The 23912-nt window shown below is 37.3% G+C and overlaps 1 protein-coding gene across 4 annotated transcripts in view; it reads right to left on the reverse strand.

The window, feature by feature from the left end:
* Window positions 1-23912, reverse strand: part of LOC132386020 (centrosomal protein of 170 kDa protein B-like) — a 63285-nt gene that overhangs the window by 33840 nt on the left and 5533 nt on the right. For all 4 annotated transcript variants that reach the window (XM_059958311.1, XM_059958304.1, XM_059958318.1 and 1 more), the window contains 5 exons: window positions 22107-22196; window positions 21718-21798; window positions 13903-13959; window positions 13677-13818; window positions 5506-5619 (listed from right to left, as the gene is read on the reverse strand). In XM_059958311.1, the coding sequence (XP_059814294.1) occupies window positions 5506-5619; window positions 13677-13818; window positions 13903-13959; window positions 21718-21798; window positions 22107-22196 (484 nt within the window). The remainder of the gene's footprint in view (window positions 1-5505; window positions 5620-13676; window positions 13819-13902; window positions 13960-21717; window positions 21799-22106; window positions 22197-23912) is intronic.

Consider the following 23912-nt stretch of genomic DNA (forward strand, 5'->3'; position numbering starts at 1 on the left):
AAAGTCTACACCTTTATTCCTTCAACTGAAGTTCATGACCATACACACTTCCTTACACTATATTCTCGCAATCGGTCAGAGTCATTTTGCAAACTCCCTGCTTCTGCAAATCTACCTGTTCCTCCATCTATATATTGTCCGCAAACCTGACCACAAAGCCTTCAATTCCGTCATCCAAGACATTGAAATACAACGTGGAAAAAAAGCTGACCCAATACCAACCCCTATGGAACACCACTAATCACCAACAGCCAATCAGAAAGGCCCTCTTTATTTCCACTCTGTCTCCTGCCAGTCAACAAAATTTCTATTATGCTAGTATCTTTCCTGTTGTATCATGGGCTTGTATCTTGCTAAGCAGCTTCATGTGTGGCACTTTGTTAAAGGCCTTCTGAAAATCCAAGTTAACAACATCCACTGATGCTCCTTAGTGTATCCTGCCTATTATTTCCTCAAAGAATTCCAACATATTTGTGAGGCAAGATTTCCTGTTAAGGAAACAATACTGACTTTGGCCCATGTTATTATGCACTTTCAAGTACCCCAAAACCTCTTCCTTAATAATGAACTCTCACATCTTCCCAACTAACTGGCCTATAATTTTCTGCCTTTTGCCTCCCTCCCTTCTTATAGCGTGAGTGAGATTTGCATTTTTCCAGTCCTCTGGAACCATTCCAGAATCTAATGATTCTTGAAAGTAAAAGAAGAAACTAACATTAAATATGTCTAGAGGACAAAGGCCAATTAATTTGTAAATACCAGATTCATTTACCAAGCTATATCCTGATAAAGTCAGGAATCAGCCTTTGTGTGGAGTTTATTCTATTCTTGACAGTGTTCTTGCTTCAACAGTTTCAGTACCAAAACTAACAGTCACATCATTTCATGACCTCAGTGTGATGTGAGATCACACTATTGCATTAAATAACTTTGGTTTTCATTTTCATTTCCCAAGATAAAAAAATCTACAACTAATGACTGGGAAAAACACAGGTAAGTTGAACAGAATTTAGCACTTAATTAATTGAGCACCTTGCTACTACTACAAGTCACTGATCATCAGTTACATATGATATTTACATATCATACTGATGACTGCAGAATATTTCCAAGGAAATAATCAACATTTTTATGTAAGCTGATAACCATCATTTGGACATTTATGGTTACCCACATTTGGTCATTGGACATCCATGGTTTGGATGCATTTAAGAATAGATTTAATAAGTACAAAAGGATATGCTGAAAAGTCTAGATGAAATGGTATTGCAGAAGACTTATTAAATTGGTATGACATTAACATTTTTGGCAAGTATTTTAAAATATCTAACCAGAAGTATCATCAAAAGTATAAAGTATTTGTAGAATAAGCCTAATTAAAACAAATGTTTTGGAAATAGTGAATTTCATTCAAGAAATTTCCTTACTACATGTTCCAAAAATAATTATATGCTCACAGAAGTAAAAATCCAAGTTTGAAATACAAGGATCTATGTTATTATAATGAAAGAAAAACAGGTTTCTCTGATGTCTTCATTCTATCAAAGGTATTTTTTAGTTCTTCATTCCCTTCCCCTTTTGATTTTACCTCTCACTTAGTTTACTCATCTCCAATGAAGATCACCACCTGAAATGTTAATTCTGCTTCTCTCTCAATCTCTAGTGAGGTATTTCTAATATTTTTGGGTTTATTTCAGAATTGTCAGGGATGGTCTAAATAAGTTGAGATATATTCAAAAAGAATTGTATATTGGTCAATGTAATTATGATAAATATTATTAGCAAACATAACTAAAGATCTTGGCAAGATTTCCCTTCATTCTACCATTGAGCCATACAAAAGCAGACAAGGTGGTCGGGTAGACAAGAAATAGATGCTTTGTACAAGTTGCAACAAAGGTTGTTAAATGCTCATCAAAGGCAATCTAACTGGCTGCAGTTAGATTCATTGAATTACGATAAGTAATTGCATGAAGTTTCCTGGATAGTTTTCAGAAAGTAGCCAGGAAACCAGGAAGGATTCATAGTACTACTTTGGTTAGTAAGTGTTCTTCTCTGAGTCAGAGGCCATGGATTAAATCACAATCTAGGGAAGTGAATTCAAAATTAGGTTGACATTTACTGTAAGTGCAGTGCTAATTATAACCTGATGCTTTGGTGTGGTGCTAATTGCAGTGCTATTTTTTCAGATAATTCAGCACAGGCTAGGCATGAGACTCAACAGAAGTACCTTCTCTTCTGCACATGGCTTTTGCCCTCTTAAAATGAAATCTGGCCAAATTAGTTACACTCTCCAAAACCCAAGACTAAATCTTCAACTTTGATATTAAAATAATTTATGCAAACGTAAACAAAACCTGAAATAAAATCCTTTGTACTCAGAACCAGGCAAGAGTGCTTCAATATAACTAACAGATTGAAGCATGGGGTGTATGTTTAGCATTTACAGTATTTGTACAACTACAAAAGATGACCATAGATCTATTTACTGTATACTTGTTTACCTGTTACAACTCAAAAGGACATAACAAGGGTATTCTTTGGTGAGAGAATTTCTCAAACTGTTGACTCTACAACACTTAGGTTAAATTATAACTTTAAGCAGATTTATTTAGTGTTACCAGTATTCATTATATTTTCTAAACAGGCAGAGAAAAAAAAAGAGGCACCCTTTAGAGATTAAATAATAATACAGGAAAAATAAAACTGGACATCCTATTTGTTCCTTCTGGATGGCACATGTAGCACATAATTACTACCAGACTTGGGATGCAAAACTGATGAGTTTAAAATTGCAGTCTGTAGATAGTATGAGAGTCTCTCTAAACTGTAATAATCTACTTATCCTATACTGGTACAGGTGTACAGTGTCCCCTGTTTTTCGAACATTCACTTTACGACAACTCACTGTTACGAAAGACCTACATTAGTACCTGTTTTCACTAACCAAAGAGGATTTTTGCTTTTACGAATAAAAGACGCCCACTTTATACGTGTGTTTACCCCGAGAAAGACTACAATGACCGTGAAACCTTGTGTGGGTAATTGTGTGTGTATGCGTGTACATGCCGATTTTTTTTCTCCAAATCGACTTTGGCTCGCTGTTTTCCCGATTTTGATAAGTGAAACTACACTGTACATACAATATTTCTACTTTATATAGGGTGTATATTTATCATATAATTCCTGCTTTTACTATATGTTAGTGTTATTTTAAGTTTTATGTGTTATTTGATATGATTTGGTAGGTTACTTTTTTGGGTCTGGGAATGCTCAAAAATTTTTCCCATATAAAGTAATGGTAATTGCTTCTTCACTTTACGACAGCTCGGCTTACAAACGGTTTCATAGGAATACTCTACCTTCGGATTGCGGGGGAAACCTGTACTACTTTTGCCTTAGGAGTTTTGGACTAGTTGCTGCTGGCAAGAACTAGAATCAGAATCAGGTTTATTATCACTGGCATGTGACATGAAATTTATTAACTTAGCAGCAGCAGTTCAATGCAATACAGAGAAAATAATAGTAAAATAAAAATAATAATAAATAAAAAAGGAAATCAATTGCATATATTGAATAGATTTTTTAAAAATGTGCAAAAACAGAAATACTGTATATTAAAAACAAAGTGAGGTCGTATCCAAAGATGTTTCCTCTGGTATCGCAAGTGATCTGTTGATAGTAGCTGATTTTTTCAGACTGGCGTGATTAAAATCTCGCAAAACGATGGTAAAGGCATTAGGGTGCACTATTTTGTATATGTTGTTCCCATTACTCAGGTCATCTAAAACCTGCTTGACAAACTGCTACCAAAATGACCCCAGAGAACTTCCGTGGTAGGTAAAATGGATGGCACTTAACTGTTAGATATTCTAGGTCTGGCGAGCAGAATTGGGATAGCACTGATATATTTGTGCACTAAGAAGAGTTGATCATGAGGCATACTCCTCCAACTCTGCTTTTGAGAGACACTATAGATCTATCCTGACAGTGTATACTAAACCTGTCAATCTGGATCACTGCATCCGGTACAGAAGGGGTTAACCAGGATTCTGTGAAACAAAGGACACGCGCAGTCCTAATGTCCCTCTGATTCAGCACCCTGGCTCTGAGACCATCGATTTAATTCACCAGAGACTGCACGTTTGCCAGCAAGATAGTCAGTATAGGGAGTTTAAAACCCTGTTTCCTTAAACACACTTGTAACCCTGATCTACATCTGCACTTCCTCCTAGTTGTCTTCTGTGGGCACTTCTGACCAGAATCGGTGTTGTTTCCGTGGGGTTTAAGCAGCGATAGTTCGTTTAAATGCATTGCTGACTGTACTGACCTTGGAAGCAGTTGTGAATTTTCAGCCTGATACATCTAAATGAGAATATTTAGAGTATTGCTGCTACTTGAGCTGCACCCTGGAAGTGCCAGTATTTTCCACTGTGCCAGCCACAAGAAATAGAACAGCAATGAGGACTAAAGCAACACCTGTAATACAGAGAGAAGAAATTTCTGACCTGGTCCCCTTGAATTGAGGGGATTGCATTAGGGTGCTTGTGGAGTAACCAGAATCTCCAACTTAAAGGATTGATATACACGGGAAGAAGGATTAGCTCTGTGAATTTAAGTGGCTCAGTGACTGTGGATTATACATGAACTGAAACGCCATTTACCTGCCTTGCAATTTATTTCACTAGGTTAAAAAATCAATGAAGAAACATGTATGAAAATAAGCATATTTTTGTAGCATTTTTTATTACTCTAGAAGAAACTCCTAAAATGAGTATCTCTAACTGATTGCATCCAAAACAGCACCGCTTTCGCCTCAGATAGTTGAAGAAGTTCAGCGCGAGTCCCCAGATCCTAAGGACCTTCTAAAGGGGCACAACTGAGAGCATCCTGACTGGCTGCATCACTGCCTGGTATGGGAACTGTACTTCCTCAATCGGAGGACTCTGCAGAGTGGTGTGGACAGCCCAGCGCATCTGTGGATGTGAACAGGACTATTCAGGACATTTACAGTGACAGGTGTGTAAAAAAGGGCACTAAGGATCATTGGGGACCCGAGTCACCCCAACCGCAAACCGCTCCAGCTGCCACCATCCAGGAAACAGTACCACGGCATTAAAGCCAGAACCAACAGGCTCCAAGACAGCTTCTTCCACCAGGCCATCAGATCGTGTCATAGGCTGACACAACTGTATTTCTAAGTTATCTTGACTTTTCTGTTGTATATCTTACTGTACGTACTATTTATTATAAATTACTATTTTGCACATTCAGACAGAGATGTAACGTAAAGATTTTTACTCCTCATGTACGTGAAGGATGTAAGAAATAAAGTCAATATAATTCCAATCAGATTGCTGAATGAATCTGGCTATAACGTCATAAGGGTTTGCGGACTTATTCCCATTCACATGGTAAACTGTGCTGCTTCTAAAATCCAACTAAGATTACGTTGACAAATAAATATGGCAAATCAGTAGGTTAACTTTATAAACTGACAAATACCTTTCATGGAATCAGTTTTCTTCAATTCACCTCTTTCTCCTTTGTTATCCACATCATCATCTCCCCACCACGATGGTTGGCCATACAGAGGAGTGGGTCTAATCGTGCCACCATCTAAGGAAAGAATGGACAAAACATAAGCAAAATGTACCCTCGCAATCGAGTTAAAGTTTTGGTCAGTAACCAATGGAATTGGAAAAGTAATAAACAAGTATGTTTCAATTTACAGTTGGGGAATGAGAAACAAAGGGAATATCTGTGACTGAGTAGAAACCAAGAGAGAAGTTGCCTGCTCTATCTTAATTTCCATCCTAATAAAAACATTCATTTTATCCTTTCTGCATCTTAAAATATTCTCACTTTTTCTGCTCTGATGAAGCTTATTGACCCGAAACATTAATTCTATACCTCTTGTCACAGAGGAAATAATGGAAGCTTTTTTGGAGGTCAGATTTCCACCACTGCAAATTTTTGCATTTCAACAAGGACAAATTCATAAAATTGTCTCGGGTAATTAGTACCGAAATAAAGAAAATTTTAATGTAAAATTTAGAAGAATTTTGGTGAGGAATTTTAGAAGAATTTTTTGCTTACACCCCAAAAAACTGAAACAAGTGTTATCAAGTTCGATAACTTTTCCTTCCCTTCATATCCTCAATAATAGTCATTCATGTTTTGTTCAAAATTTATCAAAACATTAAGGGAGACAGACAAAAAAATAGGATTTTGATGTACACAGCTCTGACAAATTAAATAGTACAATTGAAGGGTTAATGGTCTGCTTACCTTTACAGAATTGTGGTATGCATTAACCTCAGTGCTTCTGTTATCTTGATTTGAGTTTATATCTATTCCTCTTGGTTACAAATTCTTGTTCAATTATCAATTATTTCATGTGTAAAATTGCTTTCGTCTCAGCAACCATATCAAAGTTCTATTTTCTAACTCTCATTGATAATCCAGCCATACATAGAATTGAAAGCATATTCATCTTCTACACCATCATTGCTTTTCACTTTCTTCCTAATTTATTGCTATGTTAGTTACTTAATCAGGCCATTCCAAAATATGTAATTCAAAATCCCTTTAAGCACATGATTCAGGCGTGGCCAACCTTTCATTCCTTTGATGCCGAGAATGAGGTAATAGTTTCTACAGAGTTAATTTCTTTAACACACTCAATAAAGTTTTTGTCTGCTGCTTATTTCTTCACTTCTTTTTACCAAACATTTTTAAATTACCTTAAGAGTAAAAAAATCTTGCATGATTTACTTTTATAAGTATTATATCTTATTAACATGTAAGGGTTGATTCAATGATGTAGAAGTATCACATATCATTAAGTTTAATGACTTATATATCGATACTATATAAAAATTAGCTAGTTTCTTACAGATATTCCCATTGTTTAGTTCCTACGTCTATTTGTAAATGGAAATGTATCCATACACAACTAAATTTTTAATTTTCTTCTAACTCTCAGAGAGTGAAATATTCTCAAACCTTTTTTCTTCCCACTGTCCAAAGTGATCTTGTAATATTGAGCTGGACAAAACCAGCAATGACGCAAAACATGTTGTGACATGTTCCACGCTGATTCAATTTACACAAAACATCTTCCATTAAAAACCAACTGTTAAGTGTTAGCTTAAAACTTCAACCCCATCCTTCAGAACGATTACCTTTCAAATGCAAGTCAATAATCCTGCATGTCTAATTTGTTTTTAAAAAGTAATGCAAATTAAGGTATATTTTACAAAAAATGCTCCTAGAGTATTTTAATACAAATAATATATTCAAGATATCTTTAAGCTATACCAAATGCAATGTATTTGCCAAATAATCATTCAGAAAACAAAAATACTCTTGGCCAAAGAATAAATGTAATATGAAAAAGTCAGAAATCAAAGATGTATGCAGTAAAAATACAACATGAAATGTATAATACGCTCAAAATGAAGATTTGGAATTTGTATTTCAGCCAGTCATCTACTAGATACACTGAGGCAACTCAGTGTATCGAGTGAATGATGGCTGAATTCCTACAAGAAAATGAATCTCAGGGTACATATGGTGACATGCATGTACTTTGAAATTAAATTTACTTTCAACTCATCAATTTTTTCGTCAAATTCTCATCAAAATCCATAATCTCTGTTAACTAACATAGAGTAAGTATATGCAAACTCCACTACCTCATATTCCACTATAGGTCAGACACAATACTGACTTAGAAATATGTCCTCAAACTCCCTAAAAGAATTCTTAAGCATATCTTCACTGCACAAATCAGAATAGTTAAAGACAGAATTTGCTATTTTCTCAAATTAATTTAGGATGGAAAGTAAACACTGGCCTTCTGAACCATGGTCACAACTTGTCCATGAATAACAAAAAATGCCATTGGCCAAGAGATAAGAAACGAAAAGCAATAATTAAGAATTCATTCTCCAACTAGACTAAGGATTCCCAATTTGTTAATATTTATGCCATGGACCAATGCCATTAAGTAGGCAGACCCCAGGTTAGAAACTACTGAACTGGACAGATGTGTGCAGTAGGATCCACTGCAGGTCAAATTAGGACCAACGTTTTTCTTGTTATATGTCAATCTGAAACCTAAATTGAAACAAAATTGACAAAATGGTTAATAGTTAACAGGATTGTTGAAGCCTTTTGGAAGCAAGAGACAGATTGGTAAAATAGGTTGATATGCGGAACTATATTTAGTATTGGCATAAACTAACAGGCATAGGCTATAAGGCAATTATTCTAAAATTGTATAAAACACCCATGTTCACACTGGAGAGAACACACATAGCAGCTTCATGAGGATGCTATCAGCTCTGGAGAGTTTTAATTATGTGGAAATGATGGATTGACTGTAAAGATTTTCCTTGAACAAAAGAAACTGAATGCTGAGTTAATTGAATCACACAAGAGACCTATGTGCAGTGTATAGGTACAACCCGTTTTCCTTGGAAGTCAACAGCCTAGAGTATAGATTTAAATCAATCAACACAAACAGCAGGGAGGAATTGAAAAATTAAAGAATAACAGAGAAGATATTTTCATTCATCCAGACAGTGGTGAGAATCTGGAAATCACTATCTCAGAGGCTGAAAGAGACAGAAATCTTCATAAGTAAACTGTGAAGCAGCTTACATGGTTACAGAGCATAAATGGAACTGAATGGGACTTCTTTGACCTTTGGAGATAATATGGGCCAAATGGCTACCTCTGCAAATTTCTATTATTATTTTTAGTATTTATTTATTTTAAAGTTAACACAAGCATAGATGTCCTTTTCTTGTGACCCAAGATTGATCCACGACTTAAAATGCCAATCGCATGTTTTCTATGCAAAAATCATCCAACCCCATCAGCACAATAAATAAACCAACCTCAGAACACTCTCCAGGCCAAAATCACAGAATTAAAGGTCTAATTGCATTCAGCCATCTCCAAAGGGCAGAACTGTCATTCACATCTTTAGAAATAGGCCAACTTATTCCTAGCTCTGTCATAGCAAGGAATCACTCAGGAATAAGAGATCAAAGGATGCTCTTAATGCCTCCTTAAAAAACTAGTATTCCTACTGTCTGAACCTTATATATTAAGCACAGTGACTAAAATATACCAACAAATAATTATTGGTCAGTTTCAACTGTGTAGTTTTGAACTAATTCACAAATTAAACAAGGCAAATCAGTTTAATAAGTTTCTTCAATCAGTTTTAAGCTGCAGAAGACACCTGTTGAAGCTTTAGTAGAAAATCTATCACAATTTTCTCACTCTCTCTCTCACATAATGCAGCATGTCACCTCAGGTGAGAGGCTTTCCAAAGGAATGTAGCAAATCTAATGCACAAACAGGAAACTATTCAACCTACATTGCTTCCACTCGGAATCCAAGTCACTCCCATATCAGTATTATGTTTAGGCATGCACGTGCAAAAGCATTGTCTGCACATAGGCCAAGCTCAACGGCATCAGCGACTTGTTCACCAAAACATAATAGAAAATGAGACATATAGTATACCCACAAAACAGGTCCACTATCAGTGTAACATCCCGAGTTTCCCATCAAGTAATGGCGGAAGAATTTTAAGATATTTACTAAAACCACACGAAGTATTCAACAGCAAAAGCTTATACATGTTGACCACCTTGAATCCAGGAATCAGTAATCTGGTTGCACCACTGGTTCAGTCATAATTTTCGCCAGCCTAATTTCAAATGTCCTGTGTCGCTGCGCCAATTCATCAGCACTGTTTTGGGGCGCTATTAGCACAATTAGCTGTTAGCAAGATCTTTAAAAAGAAGCAAGTCATTCCCTTGAGTTATTCTGCATTTATTTTTGAAACCTGTATCTTGCCCTAGTCGTGTCTTCATTGAATAAAGGAAGTGTTTCTCATGTAAAGCGCAAAAATAATACATTAACTATACAAGGTGGAAGTTCTGGAAAAAACTTATCAGTGGTGTGAATGCGAAACGCATATGTGACTTGCATAACATTGGCTCTTCCACAGTTTCTGATATAACGAAACAAAAAGTTGCTCCAGTTCTTTGCTGACAGCGAATCAAAAAAAAAGAGACGTGCATAAGGAAAACAATGAAAGATGGAAGGAGTTCATAACTAGATAAAGTTCTCATAAAATGGTTTAAACTCCATGCCACTGAAGATGTAGAACTGTCAGGAGAGATGGTGAAGAAACATCTGAAATAATTTCATATAGAATGAGGACTGGATTACGAGTGTGATTACAGTGAAGGGTGGCTTCAGCATTTCAAACAACAGCATGGCACAATATTTCGTGCAATGCATGGTGAAAAACAGTCAACAGAGAAGGAAACAGCTGCTGAGTTTGCTAAGTTAAGTTTCTGATGAAAATTTAAGTCCTGAGCAGTTCTACAACACAGACAAAATTGCCTACTAACCTAACCACCCGTGATTTGTCAAAATCATTAATCCAGCACTGCACAGGTCCCAATCATTCCATATTTGTGGTGGTCAACCTGTACCATACAGAAAAATTAATTTCCTTCCATTACAATGGTCTTAATATACAAAGTAATTCAGAGTTACATCTGTATTCTCTATAATTACTAGCCGAAATATTTAAATCTGTTTTATATTTAATTTACAGTAGTATACATAATTTATGCATCAGGAGGCTTCATTGATTGCTTGAAATATTAAATAAAAAACATACAGTCCAATACAATTGAACTTGGCATTTAGTTGGTAATTTAACTTTATGAGAAAATCTATCTAGTTTAGAGGCACTAAATGCACTATGCAATCGCACACTGTATTCTGTCTCCAATTTCATTTCATTGACTTCCAACGGAATAAATTTTGGAACCATCATGAATATCTACTCTACTAAATCTTAATATTCCTTCTGTTTTATAACCAACAAAGTACTTGTGAAGTGTAGTCACAACACTCCAGAATAGCACCATGATAATCAAATAATCTTTTCTTTTAAAATACAATGCAATTTATGACAATATTAAGCCGCCCATAGAAGAGTTGGCTGGATAATTTTCCCCATCAATTAAGCTTAGTGAACAAAAAAAAAACAAGCTGCTGGAGGAATTCAGCCAGTCAGCCAGCATCTGTAGAGGAGAATGGACTGCTGACATTTCAGGTTGAGACCCTTGCATAGTAAGGGAATTAAGAGCTATGGGGTGCATAGTAGGGGAATTAAGGGCCATGAGGAAAAGGCAGGTGGGTGAAGATGAGTCCTTGGCTAGCACAGATCCCTTCTCATTCTTCTGAATTCTATTAAATATGGTTCAGCTGATCCAATCACTTCCTTTAGGACAGTTCTACCACCCCAATCTGGTGAACCTTTGCTCCAGACTCTCTATGGTAAACATAGCCTTTCTTAGAAAAGGAGACCAAAACTGTATGCGATACTTACTCCAAAAGTAATCTTAATAAAGTTCTGCATGATTGCAGCAATAGGTTTTACTATTAACAAAAGTATAATAGAGACAGATTGAAATCAACAGATTAGCAAACCTATTCACAAAAAAAGTTAAGTTTAAAGAAATGAGAGGCGGCACTGCATATCACGGGGCAACAAAATTTTTGTGTGTGCCATCTCAGGCATTTGATCCATAGGTTCGCCTGAGTGACAATAAATTGCAACATAACTCAATCTACATTTTGTTGCTTTAGGTTATACTCTGGTATTGATTCAGCTACAGTAGGATTCCTTTATAGCCAATGAAACAGCCACAGAGATTAATATGATAATATTACTACCATCACAATGTCAGGGAGTATTATTAAAACTGAACTGTTAGCATATTTGTGTAAGCTAGGAACTCTGTAGCTAAAATAAAATGTTCTTTGATATAAATTGACTATATTATGTATTTCAGAGGCACTTACTTAAAGATGCAGCACTTAATCTATGAAAATTTAACTTACAAGAACACAAATAGAAGCTAGGCCTACACCATCAATCAACAGAATCATAACTGACACTCTATCTCATACATTTTCCCAGCCAATCCCCATACCCATTGGATCAATGTCCAAAAATCTGCTAAACAGTCTTAAGAATTCAGCATTCACAATTTAAGTAGACAAATTCAAAAAAAATCACAATTCTTTCATTGAATTAACTCATTCTTAATTTACTCGCCTCTTACTCTTCACTTCCTAGCTCTAAATCGCCCAGCCAGAGGAAACTCAACATCTAAACCTCTTGATCTCCCTCAAAATCTTACAAAGATCAATTCTCATTCTTCTAAATTTCCACTTTTCAAACTCAAACTCCCCCAGCCCAGAAACCCACCCAGTCAATCTGCAATACAACACCTCTAAGGCAAATACACTGGTACCTTGCTCACCACCTGGGGGTGTGTCCTTAAAGACAGAAGCGCAAATGGAATCAGTACTAAGAATTGCCATTATTTATAGGGAAATGCATTGCTGATAGTGCTGTAATCCTGGGTACCTGCTGCAAACCCTTGCCCTCTGTTGCTACATTCCTGCATCTACGAAACATGATCTCATTGACCCACAACTTGATGGCAGTGACAGCAGAGCTCCATACCAGTTCCTGACACAACAAAGAGTAGCTTGAACAGATGTCTTCTTGATGGCATATACCTATGAGTATTCAGACTGCAATACCATGAGTGCCAGTGTACCAGTGTATACCTTTCTTGGGTACAGAGACCAAAGTGCCCATGCTTTTCCATTAGTTGTCCCAAAGCTGTATAATATTGCCACAAGTGTGACTTACATTTGTACAGCAATGTCTTTGCATTAAAGGCCATCATGCTAAATTGACTTATTATTATCTCCTTGCTTACCTCCAAGTAACAGTAGAGCAAATGCACATTTTATTTTTTTCTTTTTCATGAATATGAGTATTAGGTTCTGAGTTAATTCTCTTGATACAGTACCCAGCTTTGATATAATGCAACTAAGGTGGAGCACTGAAGACTGGGAGTACTCACATCAGCAGTAGCCTGCACAATTGCCAGGGAATCAGGGAAAATTTGAACAGGCGTTATTGGGGAGTTACGTCTGCTTGCAGTGGAAGTTATGGAACTGAGGTCATAGGAAATCCAAAATGGGAATAATATCCATATTTCCTGATTACTAGATAAAGACATGCTCATAATTCATCCAGATTCAGCTACAGAAAAGCAAAACAAGTACCCTAAACGCAATAAAGTGAGGACATGCATTTTCTGCAGTAGCAAAGTAAAGCCTTTCGGCTGCTGACCTACCCCTCTTTTCTGACACATATGGAGATGTAAAGAGCCAGCAGACTATTGAGAAATGTTCTTGTTTCCTGTAGTTATTCTGCACTACTGCACAATGAATTGGTAATATAGCTGCTATATGAACATAAACTGAGCTTGCAGGCCAAGCTAAAGCTGCAGTGCAGGTTACTAGAATTACCATTACAAAATGTAAATAACAAACCTCAATTCTACCTTAACGATAAGAGGCATTGCAAGTAAACCTCATGATCCTTTCCTATTGAAAACTAGATTGTATTTTGAAATTGAGTGGATTACAACATCTCATCAATCTACCCAGTTTTAATGCAATAAATGTAAATATTGTTGTATTAACAACTACTACAGAAGGAAGAGTGACATCTATTGCCAAAGAATAACGAATACGCACACCTTTCTTTTCAGTCTTTTCAAGATTTTGCCTTGGTGACTCCAATTTTGTACTTGAGTGGTCCTGCACCATATCAGATTGTTCCACTTTCTTATCTTCTGCTGCTTTCACGTGTATCTGAAGCTGACTGGTGTATTTCTCATGCTATCAAGGCACAAAAGAAAAAAAAGATGAGTTTGCATTTTTTTCCCTTCTTTTTGATTTATATGATGGCTGAACTCTACTTACCTTTAGGGCTTCTTCAGGAACTCTGTGAGTACTTTTTTCCAACATATACATGTTAGAATGTGAAACTTGTTAAGGAAGCAAAATTACAAAAATACTCTAAGAAAGAGCCAATCTAGCTCATTTTGCTCTAGCAAATTAATTACATCTATCTCCAAATCCTGGTAACAAGTACCTTCCTAAAAGGTTTATTCAAAATTGACATTGCTGCTCACTTCACCTAGTACGCAGTCCCTAAGGCTTGCCTTCCCATAGAATAACACCGTTTAGACCAAAAGACACAATCGTAAAACTAGACCATTTGGCTTATCGAGCAAGTCATGGCTAATCCTTTTTTGTCCTTCCTCAGCCCAACTCCTTGGCCTTCTCCCCATAACTAATCAAGAACCTATCAATCTCCACCTTAAATACACCCAATAACCTGGCCTCATAGCTGCCTGTGGTAACAAATTCCACAAATTCACCACCTTCTGGTTAAAGAAATTTCTCCGCATCTGTTTTAAATGGATGCCCCTCTATCCTGAGGCTGTGACTTCTTGTCCTGGTCTCCCCCACCATGGGAAACATACGTTACACATCTACTCTGTCTAGGCCTTTCAGCATTTGAAAGGTTTCAATGAGATTGCTCCCATCCTTCTAAATTCCAGCAAGTACAGACCTACAGCCATCAAATGTTCCTCGTATGATAACCCTTTAATTCCCAGAATGATCCTTGTGAATCTTCCCTAAACCCTCTCCAACACCAGCACATCTTTTCTTATATAAGAAGCCCAAAGTTCTTCATAGACCCCTGCGGAACACCACTTGTCACTGGCAGCCAACTAGAAAAGGATCCTTTTATTTCCAGTCGCTGCCTCCTACCAATCAGCCAATGTTCTAACCATCCCAGTAATTTTACTGTAATACCATGGGCTCTTAACTTGGTAAGCAGCCTCATGTCTGGCACATTATCAAAGGCCTCCTGAAAATCCAAATATACAACATCCACTGCATTACTTTTATCTATTTTATGTGTAATCCCCTCAAAGAAGTCCAACAAATACATCAGGCAAGATTTTCCCTTCAGGAAACCATGTTGATTTTGTTCTATATTGTCCTGTGTCATCAAGTACTCCATAAACTCATCCTTAACAATTGTCTCCAACATCTTTCCAAACACTGAAGTTGGGCTAACTGGTCTATAATTTCCTTTCTGCTGCCTCCCTCCTTTCTTAGAGTGCAGTGGCATTTGCAGTTTTCCACTCCTGTGGTACCACGGCACAGTCCAGTGATGCTTGAAAGATCATTACTAATGCCTCCATAATCTCCACTGTTACCTCTTTCAGAACCCTAGGATGCAGTTCATCTGGTCTGGGTGACTTATGTACCCTTAGGTCTTCCAGCTTTTTGAGCACCTTCTCTGTAATAGTAACTGCACCACTTCTGATCCCTATGATACAATGTGTAACCTTGGACATTCAACTCCCAACTATAACCAACCTTTAGCCACGATTCAGTGATGGCCACTACATCATACCAGACCATCTGTAAAAGTGTTACAAGATCATCCATCTTATTTCATATACTCTGCACACTGAGATATAACATTTTGAGTACTGTATTTGCTACCCTTTTTGATTCTGCATCCCTAATGCACCCCGCTGTCTTCAACTTTGTCTTATCATCTGCCTGCTCTTCCTGACCATCTAACTGCACATTTCCTTTGCTGTTTTACCATCTGTCCAATCCTGAGTCCCTTCACTCTGGTTTCCATTCCCCTGCCAACACTCCCCAACAGCTCCAACAAACCTGTTTGCAAGAATATTGGTCCCCCTCGGGTTCAGGTGCAACCCGTCTCTTTTGTACAAGTTTTAACTCCCCCAGAAGAGATCCCAATGATCCAAGAAATGAAGCCCTGTCCCCTGCACTAATTTCTCAGCCTTGCATTTATCTGCCAAATCATCCTGTTTCTACCTTCACTGGCATGTGGCATAGGTAGAAATCCATAAATCACTATCCTGGAGATCCTGCTTTTCAGCTTTCTGCTTAGCTCTCTAAATTCTCTCTTCAGGACCTCTTTGCTTTTCCTTCCTATGTCATTGGTACCAATATGTAGCAAGGCATCTGGCTGCTCTCCCACCTTCAAAATGCTGTGGATGGGATTTTTAAAAATATGGATCAGAAATTTATTGTAATTTTCCCATGCACACTGATAGGGCATCATTTTTGCAAGTGAAACTGCTGGATAATCGATTTAATAATGGTGAAGTAAAGCTAATGCTACAAATGCATAGACTCAAAATCTCACAGAATATGTAGTACAGTAATAGGGCAAACAAACCAACTGTTGATTCTCCACTTCAGCTCCCTCCCATCCTAATTTCCTTAACTTCAATTAATTAAACCTTCTGATCCTTTTCTCCTTAATATGTCATTTTAACCTCCCCAAAACAAGTAATTTATCTCTTTAATGAAAGGAGATGAGAGCATAATGAACAAGGTAAAAAAAATGGGAAACCTATCCAGTGAGAAATAGAATAGATTGGGAGTGAGAGAAATACAGTGCCATAAGATCTGTTATTTCACTCTCAAATCCATGTACTGCAATTTCCTGTTACAGTTTCCCTATTTGCAAATATAAGCCATTACCAGTTTCCAAAGAAAAACTATATTTTTATGTACAGTGGATTCTAGTTAATTTGCACATATCAGAACCAGTACATTTTTGCCTAATTAAGCTGCTGTCAAAGTTTCACATAAATAGTTAAAAAGGTATTTTAAAAAAAAGACTAACTTCTGTTTGAGTAACAAATTATGTAGTTAAATGAAGTACAGAACAGATTAGAACACTTTCAATACTCCTATAAAACTGTGTATTAGTTCCTAAAAGTTACTGACGGAGGAATTTTGAGGTAATGCTGCTGTATTCTTTTGATTTGACTATAAATGAATAAAATCTAGTGCAGGTAATGGACTGCCATCAAATATTCATTTTCATTGTAACATTCAAGATGATCATTGATAGTTTCAAATTCTTTATAGTTCCCAACTTGAAGTAGTGAAATAATTTCATTTTAATCCCAGCTGTGTCTGGTACCTCCAAGCATGAGTACTTGAAACCACAGTGAGCAAACAGCTTTGAATTGTCTTACTGCTTATTTCTCACCAACTATCGATGACAAAAAAACCCGCTCTTTTTGAGCACAAACACTCGTAACTGAAGTTATTTACAAACTGTTCACTATAAGTACTGTGTGGTGTCTCAACAGCCACTCAAATGCATGCGATTGACGCTAGGTACAAAACTGTTTGGCATTGCCTCCTGCACCAATTAAGCAGCAAAGTGTCCCAGATAGATGAAAGGAATCCTAGATATTGACTTGATTAAATTTTGTTCTTTAAGAGTTGGCCCAAATAAGCGGCTGCCTTGTTTAACTGATGGCTCAATTAATTGGAATCCACTGTATTTACTAACTGAATGTTTCTTGAATAAAATGGATGGCTTAGAGATCAATTAAAGTTATTACATCTGGTAGAAAAGTACTTTTGTTGAAAGGAGTTGTAAAATATATTGTACAGCTTTACAATCTTTTGTTTATTTATTTAAATTTTGAAGTACGGCATGGTAACAGGCACTTCTGGCCAAACAAACCAATACCACCAATTACTCTAACCCATACGTCTTTAGAATGTGGGAGGAAACCAGAGCACCCGGAGGTAACTCATGCAGTCATGGGGAGAACATACAAACTCGTTAAGAAAGCAGTAGGTACTGAACCCGGGTTGCTAGCGCTGTAATAGCATTCCACTAACCGTTACAGTACCATACTGCTCTTTATAATGATTTTAATGGGTTATAAAAGAAATATTAAGCCAGAAATGAATAGTAAAACTTAAACATTAGCAAAGCAGGTATGGAAAACACTTTCATATAACAGGTCCAGGTATGACCTCTGGAAAGGCATCTCACGTGCAATGCGACAAATCCACACTAAACTTGAATCACCGTGGAATGCTCAATAATTATGACAGGGCTTGAATGCCAACACAAGTACAACCAAGCAACATATATTGCAATGAGGTTTCTCTCCCAGATGAACTTTATATGCTCCCTTTGACCAAAAGAACATGGAGACACCTTTGCACACACCCACAGCCCCCGAATTCAGTCTCTGAGGCTGACGTGAGATCATCCTTCAGAAGAGCGAATCCATGGAAAGTATCTGGCACATACAGTGGACCTGGCAAGTACTAAAGACCTAAGCTAATCAACTGGCTGGAGTGTTTTCGGACATCTTCAACCTCCCACTGTCTGAGGTACCCACCTGCTTCAAACAGGCCTCAATCATACTGGTGCCCAAGTACGTGTATCCTGCCTCAATGACTATTGTCCAGCATCAACTACATCCACCATTATGAAGTGCTTTGAGAGGTTGGTCATGAAGCATATCAACTCATGCCTGAGGCATGACCTGAATGCACTCCAATTTGCTTACCATCACAGCAGGTGCCATTTCATTAGTTCTTCACTCAGCTCCAGAACACATGGACAATGAAGATGAATACATCAAGATGTTCTTCACTGGCTACAGCACTCAATATTGTCATCCCCTTGAAACTCATTACTAAGCTTCAAAACCTGGGGCTTGGTACCTTTCTGAGCAACTAGATCCGCAATTTCCTCACTGGCAGACCCCAGTTAGTATAAATTGGCAACACCAGCACAGAGCTGTGTGCTTAGCCTCCTGCTCTACTCACCTCATACTTATGATTGTGTGGCTAAGTACAGCTCAAATGCTGCAATTAAATTTGAAAAGGTGGTGATGAGTCAGCATATAGGAGGGAGAGTGAAAATCTGGTTGAGTGGTACCACAACAGCAGCTTCTCACTTATCATCAGCAAAACCGAAAAGCTGATTATCAACTGCAGGACAAAGAAGCCAGAGGTCTATCAGCCAGACATCACTAGGGGAATGGAGGTGGAGAGGGTTAGTAGCTTTAAGTTCCTTGACATTAACATACCTTTCGTGGGACCAGCACACAAGGGTCATCACAAAGATGGCACAACAGCTCTCTACTTTCTTAGAAGATTAAGCTTGTCACCAAAAACTTAGCTAAATTTCTATGGATGCTCAAAGCTGGTATGAAACTCCAATGCTCAGGAATGGAAAAGTTTACAGAAAGTGGTGGATACCACCCAGTTCATCACAACAAAGTCCTCTTTACTACTGAGTATATTTACATGGAACGCTGCTATAAAAAGTAGCATCCATCATCAAAGACCCCACCATCCAGGCCATGCCCACTTCTCACTGCTACCATCAGGCAAGAGATACATTCTAATCCCACACCAATGGATTCAGGAACAGTTATAACCCTATAACCAGCAAACTCCTGAATTGGGATGGATAACTTCAATCACCTCTACTCCACACTGATTCTACAACCTACAAACTCACTTTCAAGGACTCTACAACTCATGTTCTTGGTATATTTTTTTATTTGCAGTTTGTCTTCTTTTGCACATTGGTTACTTGTCAGTCTTCGTCTGTTTATGTGTATTTGTTCATAAAATTCTACTGTATTTCTTTTTTCCCTGCAAATGCCTGCAAGAAAATGAATCTCAAGATAGTATATGGTACCATACATACACTTTGATAATAAATTTACTTTGGACTTTCAGTTGAAAGTGCAATATCAAAACAATGGCACCAATGAACAATGCTTCAAAAGGTGACATCCTCAAGATGGGTCACAAAGTGATTCCTTTCACTTCTTTTTATTTCAGATGTCGCTCTGCAACTGTTAGAGCCCATAATCTACATTCTGGCAATGCGATTTCAGGCTGATCAGGCGATCTGGCATTTTTCTGTCTCCAAAAGTGTTCCACAAGGCTGTGACCAAAGCATACAGCAAAGAGGCCAGGAAACCAGGAGATGGGGTGAGAGCCCACAATCAACTCCATCTCTTGTCAATTAAAGCGCCAAAGAAGATTGAAATCATTGAGTGGTGTAGAAGGTGAACAAGTGTTCAGCGCCATCAACAGCCTCTCACTCGCTGCTGCCAGACCCCAAGGTGTTTGCTATAAGGATTTCTTGCTCTCTCACTCACTACTCACGGCGGAAGGTCCTTATTTCTCTCTCCCCCTCGATGCTGTCGGTGGATTATGTTGGATCAAGGTGTAATTGACGTGGATTGTAGATTTGCACTCTAATTCAGGTTCATGATGTGTTCTAGTTTTGGTCGCTCTTTTTTTGTTATTACTCTTGGGCGAGTCAGGGTGCCCTGCAGATAATGAACACTGAGCTGAACAATACTGAAATCTCCTTTTTGATTTTGTTTTACGCTTGTTCTTTTGTTGTTACTTGCGTGTTTTGCTTTGCGTGTTGTGAGGTAGGGGGAGTTTGATGTTTTTCTTTTAACAGGTTAGTTCCATGGTTCTTTGCTTTGTGACTGTCTATGGGAAAGACAAACTTCAGTATTGTATTGTGCATATATACTTTGATAATAAATGTACTTTGAATCTTTGAACCTAGATGGTACTCTGGAATACAACCACATTATAACATGGCCTGAAAAACAGCAGATCCGGAATTTTTGGTCACCTTCCTACAGGAAACATGTTTGAAAGAGTACAAGGAAAATTTATGTTGCTGGGTCTGAGAGAAGAAGACTGAGAGGAGATTTGATGTTGGTATACAAAATTATGAGGGGTATGGATAGGGTAAATGCAAGCAAGCTTTATCCATTGAGGTTGGGTGGGACTACAACCAGAGGTCATGGGTTAAGGGACAAAGGTGAGAAGTTTAGGGGGAACAAGAGGAGGAACTTCTTCACTCAGAGGGTTGTGAGAGTGTGGAATGAGTTGCCAGCACAAGTGGTTCATGTGAGCTCGATTTCAACGTTTAATAGAGTTTTGGATAGGTTCACAGATAGTCAGGGTATGGAGGGCTATGGTCTCAGTGCAGGTCGATAGGAGTAGGAAGTTTAAATTATTTCGACATGGACTAGATGGGCCGAAGGGCCTGTTTCTGAGCTGTACTTCTCTTTGACTCTAATATTGTCCACATCAGTCCGCTGTTGAAGAAGTATTTATGCAAGGTATAAAATTACTGTTTTTTCTTTCACTTTCCTGTAAACAAAGATTATCTCATTAGCAAATCAGTTACATTAAAAGGCATTTCTATTAGTAGTTCCTAAAGCCACATGCATGATGGTTTTGAAAACCTGTACCACAACACTATGCACCTCAATAAGTCTATCCTCACAAACTCAAATCTTCAAATTGTCACTGACATTTGCGGTATATACTCATTAACACTTCTGCATTTAAGATTACTATTCCCAGGTTAGTGTTCTCATTCCATGATATTGACCCTTTTCCCCCATGAAATAACCTAACTGAATACATGGTCTTTTCAAAAATATACAGAAGACTATTACCTTTTTTGCATAAACATTATAGAAACCTAGCTGATTGCTGTTGTAAAGACAAAGAATGTCAGATAGTCCACCTCATTCTTCATACAAGACATGTAATCTTTATTCATTTGCACCCCAATCCTCTGAATATGTCTTACTTTTGCATTGTTATTACAGTCAAGAGACTGCTAATGGACTTTGATACTCAAGCTGCATCCAGAACTGATCTGGAGAGGTAACAATTCATATTCAGCTTCCACATTTGACAGAAGGCAAGCTTATCCTTTCTTATGCATAACAGAACAAAACTGCACTCATTACTACAGGAATCTCACCACAGCACTGTACATCAAAACTTCCACACTGGCAACTATAAATCCAATAAGAGCTTCAAAGGTGGATTAGATTAAGAAAGGATATCATATCCAAATCGAACAGTGTCATTCACTTTTAGTGTTACGTAAATTTGGTCAGGAATCCTCACATCATTTACAAACGTCTGCAAAGAGAAATTCAGGAACAATATTACAAGTGCACGAGAAGTGTTCAATTGCAAAAGGAAAGATGATACTTCTATCAATATGGCTAAAATTAACAATAATTTTAATGAATAATTAATGTCTCAGTTTTTAAAAAGGCAGAATTTCAAACCAGAACTGTATCATGGAACTTTTTTGATTGAAGAGCACTTTTATCATGATTTGGATTTAATCTTAGTAAAATTAAGTATTTTTCTGACCCAGTGAACTGTATTAACATGAAAATACTTATGGTGTGAAAGAATGACTCTATTGTTTTTCTACATACCCCATTTAGACTTCCAAGGTCCTTTACCCGATGCTCATCTGTTGCTGTGTCATAGTTGATTACTGCATGTTGCTTGTCTACACTGCGAGACTGGGAGAACATGTATAATGAATGTTAGCTATTTAGCTATATGAAATAGTTATTTTCAGTATTGTGCTAATTGGTTCCAATTTAGCATGCTTCTTATTGTATTATAAGTAACTACAATCATAACACATAGCACAGCAAAGACATCATATAAACACTGACACACACAAATTGCTGGAGGAACTCAGCAGGCCAGGCAACATCTATGGAAAAGTGTACAGTTGACATCTTGAGCCAAAGCCATTTATCAAGATTGATCTCGTTCTGAAATGTCGACCATACTCTTTCCATATATGCTGCCTGGCCTGCTGAATTCCTCCAGCATTTTGTGTGTGTTGCTTGGATTTCTAGCATCTGAAGATTTTCGTTTGTTTGTGATATGTACATCGAATTTCATATGTATATTGAACAGATTCTACTTAACAGCAAAAGCCACTCTAGGCTGGATGCCAGTGACATTTAAAACAATTATTCTGAAGTCATGAAAAGCTCCAAATGCATGTTTCTTTTCCCTTTATTCAATCAATATGTTTCAATCAAAGTTGGGGGGGTGGGTGATGTGACAAAGCAAGCAAGGACACAATAAGTAAAAAAAGTTAAAAGGCAAGGGAAAGCTGACACGGATGGAAAGAGAAGGAAAGAGAAATCAGATTGGGAGAAGAGAGACAATGAATGGTGAAAAAGGAGGGCCAGACTCAAGAAAAACTTAATTAGGACAGGAAACAACGGCTGACAGATGAAACAAGGAAAGAACAGGAAGAATACAAAAACGTACAATGAATGGGATAAGGAAGGTAGTTGGGGAGAAGGTGAAAATTCTTTTACAGTACAACTATTCCAGGATTTCAGAAAGAATACAAGTAAAAATCAGAACAATAAAAAAAAGTCAAATTATTTTATGGTGACAGGCTAAATGATGGCCACTTCAGGCCTTTCTTCAATATGCAGTTTCATGAAGGTAACTAAAACTTGATCCTTTTCCAGCTTTAACTGTCTCTGAACCCTATTGGGGATGAAAGTTTCATACACTTGATATTCGTAGTATTTTCTATTGATTTCTAATTAACACTAAATATTTTCCACTTATAGATACTGTAGGGACCAATTTAAAATTAATAGTCATCTTGTTATTTGCTCTGTTGATTATATAAATACTGAAGTGTTTTGCATTGAAAAGCTAAAACACTGGAAACATTCAGCAGTTCAGGAAGCATCTGTGGAAAAAGAAATGCAACGAAAATATTTCAGATCAAAAACCTTTCATTCTTCATTATCTCATTCTACAGGTGTTAACTGATTGCTAATAACCCGCAGCATTTTCTACTTTTATTTAAGATTCTCAAAATCTTCTGGCTTTGAGAAAATAAAAAGAGTTGATTTTCAAATCTTTTTATTTTATCAAATCCTGGCAATTTGCTACCTAGATGGAGAGAAATCACTAAAACACTGCACTGCATCTCCTCCCACTGAACGTCAACAACCACTAGCATTTCATACACAACCAAAAAATATATTCAAGGGACAATGTATAAAATAAAGCTATTGATTTGAAATACATGAAAAATTATCATAGGTGAAACTAAATTGGCATCAATTGCTTTTTGGCAATATAATTTCTCTTTCATTGGTTGTGAGTACAACTAACAAGTCTAGCATTTAATTCTCAACCAGACTTGTGTAAGCATGCTGCCTTTTTTGAACCACCTCAGTCCTAACAGT

The sequence above is a fragment of the Hypanus sabinus genome, chromosome 2 (genome assembly GCF_030144855.1).
Source record: "Hypanus sabinus isolate sHypSab1 chromosome 2, sHypSab1.hap1, whole genome shotgun sequence".
Classification (NCBI taxonomy): Eukaryota; Metazoa; Chordata; class Chondrichthyes; order Myliobatiformes; family Dasyatidae; genus Hypanus; species Hypanus sabinus.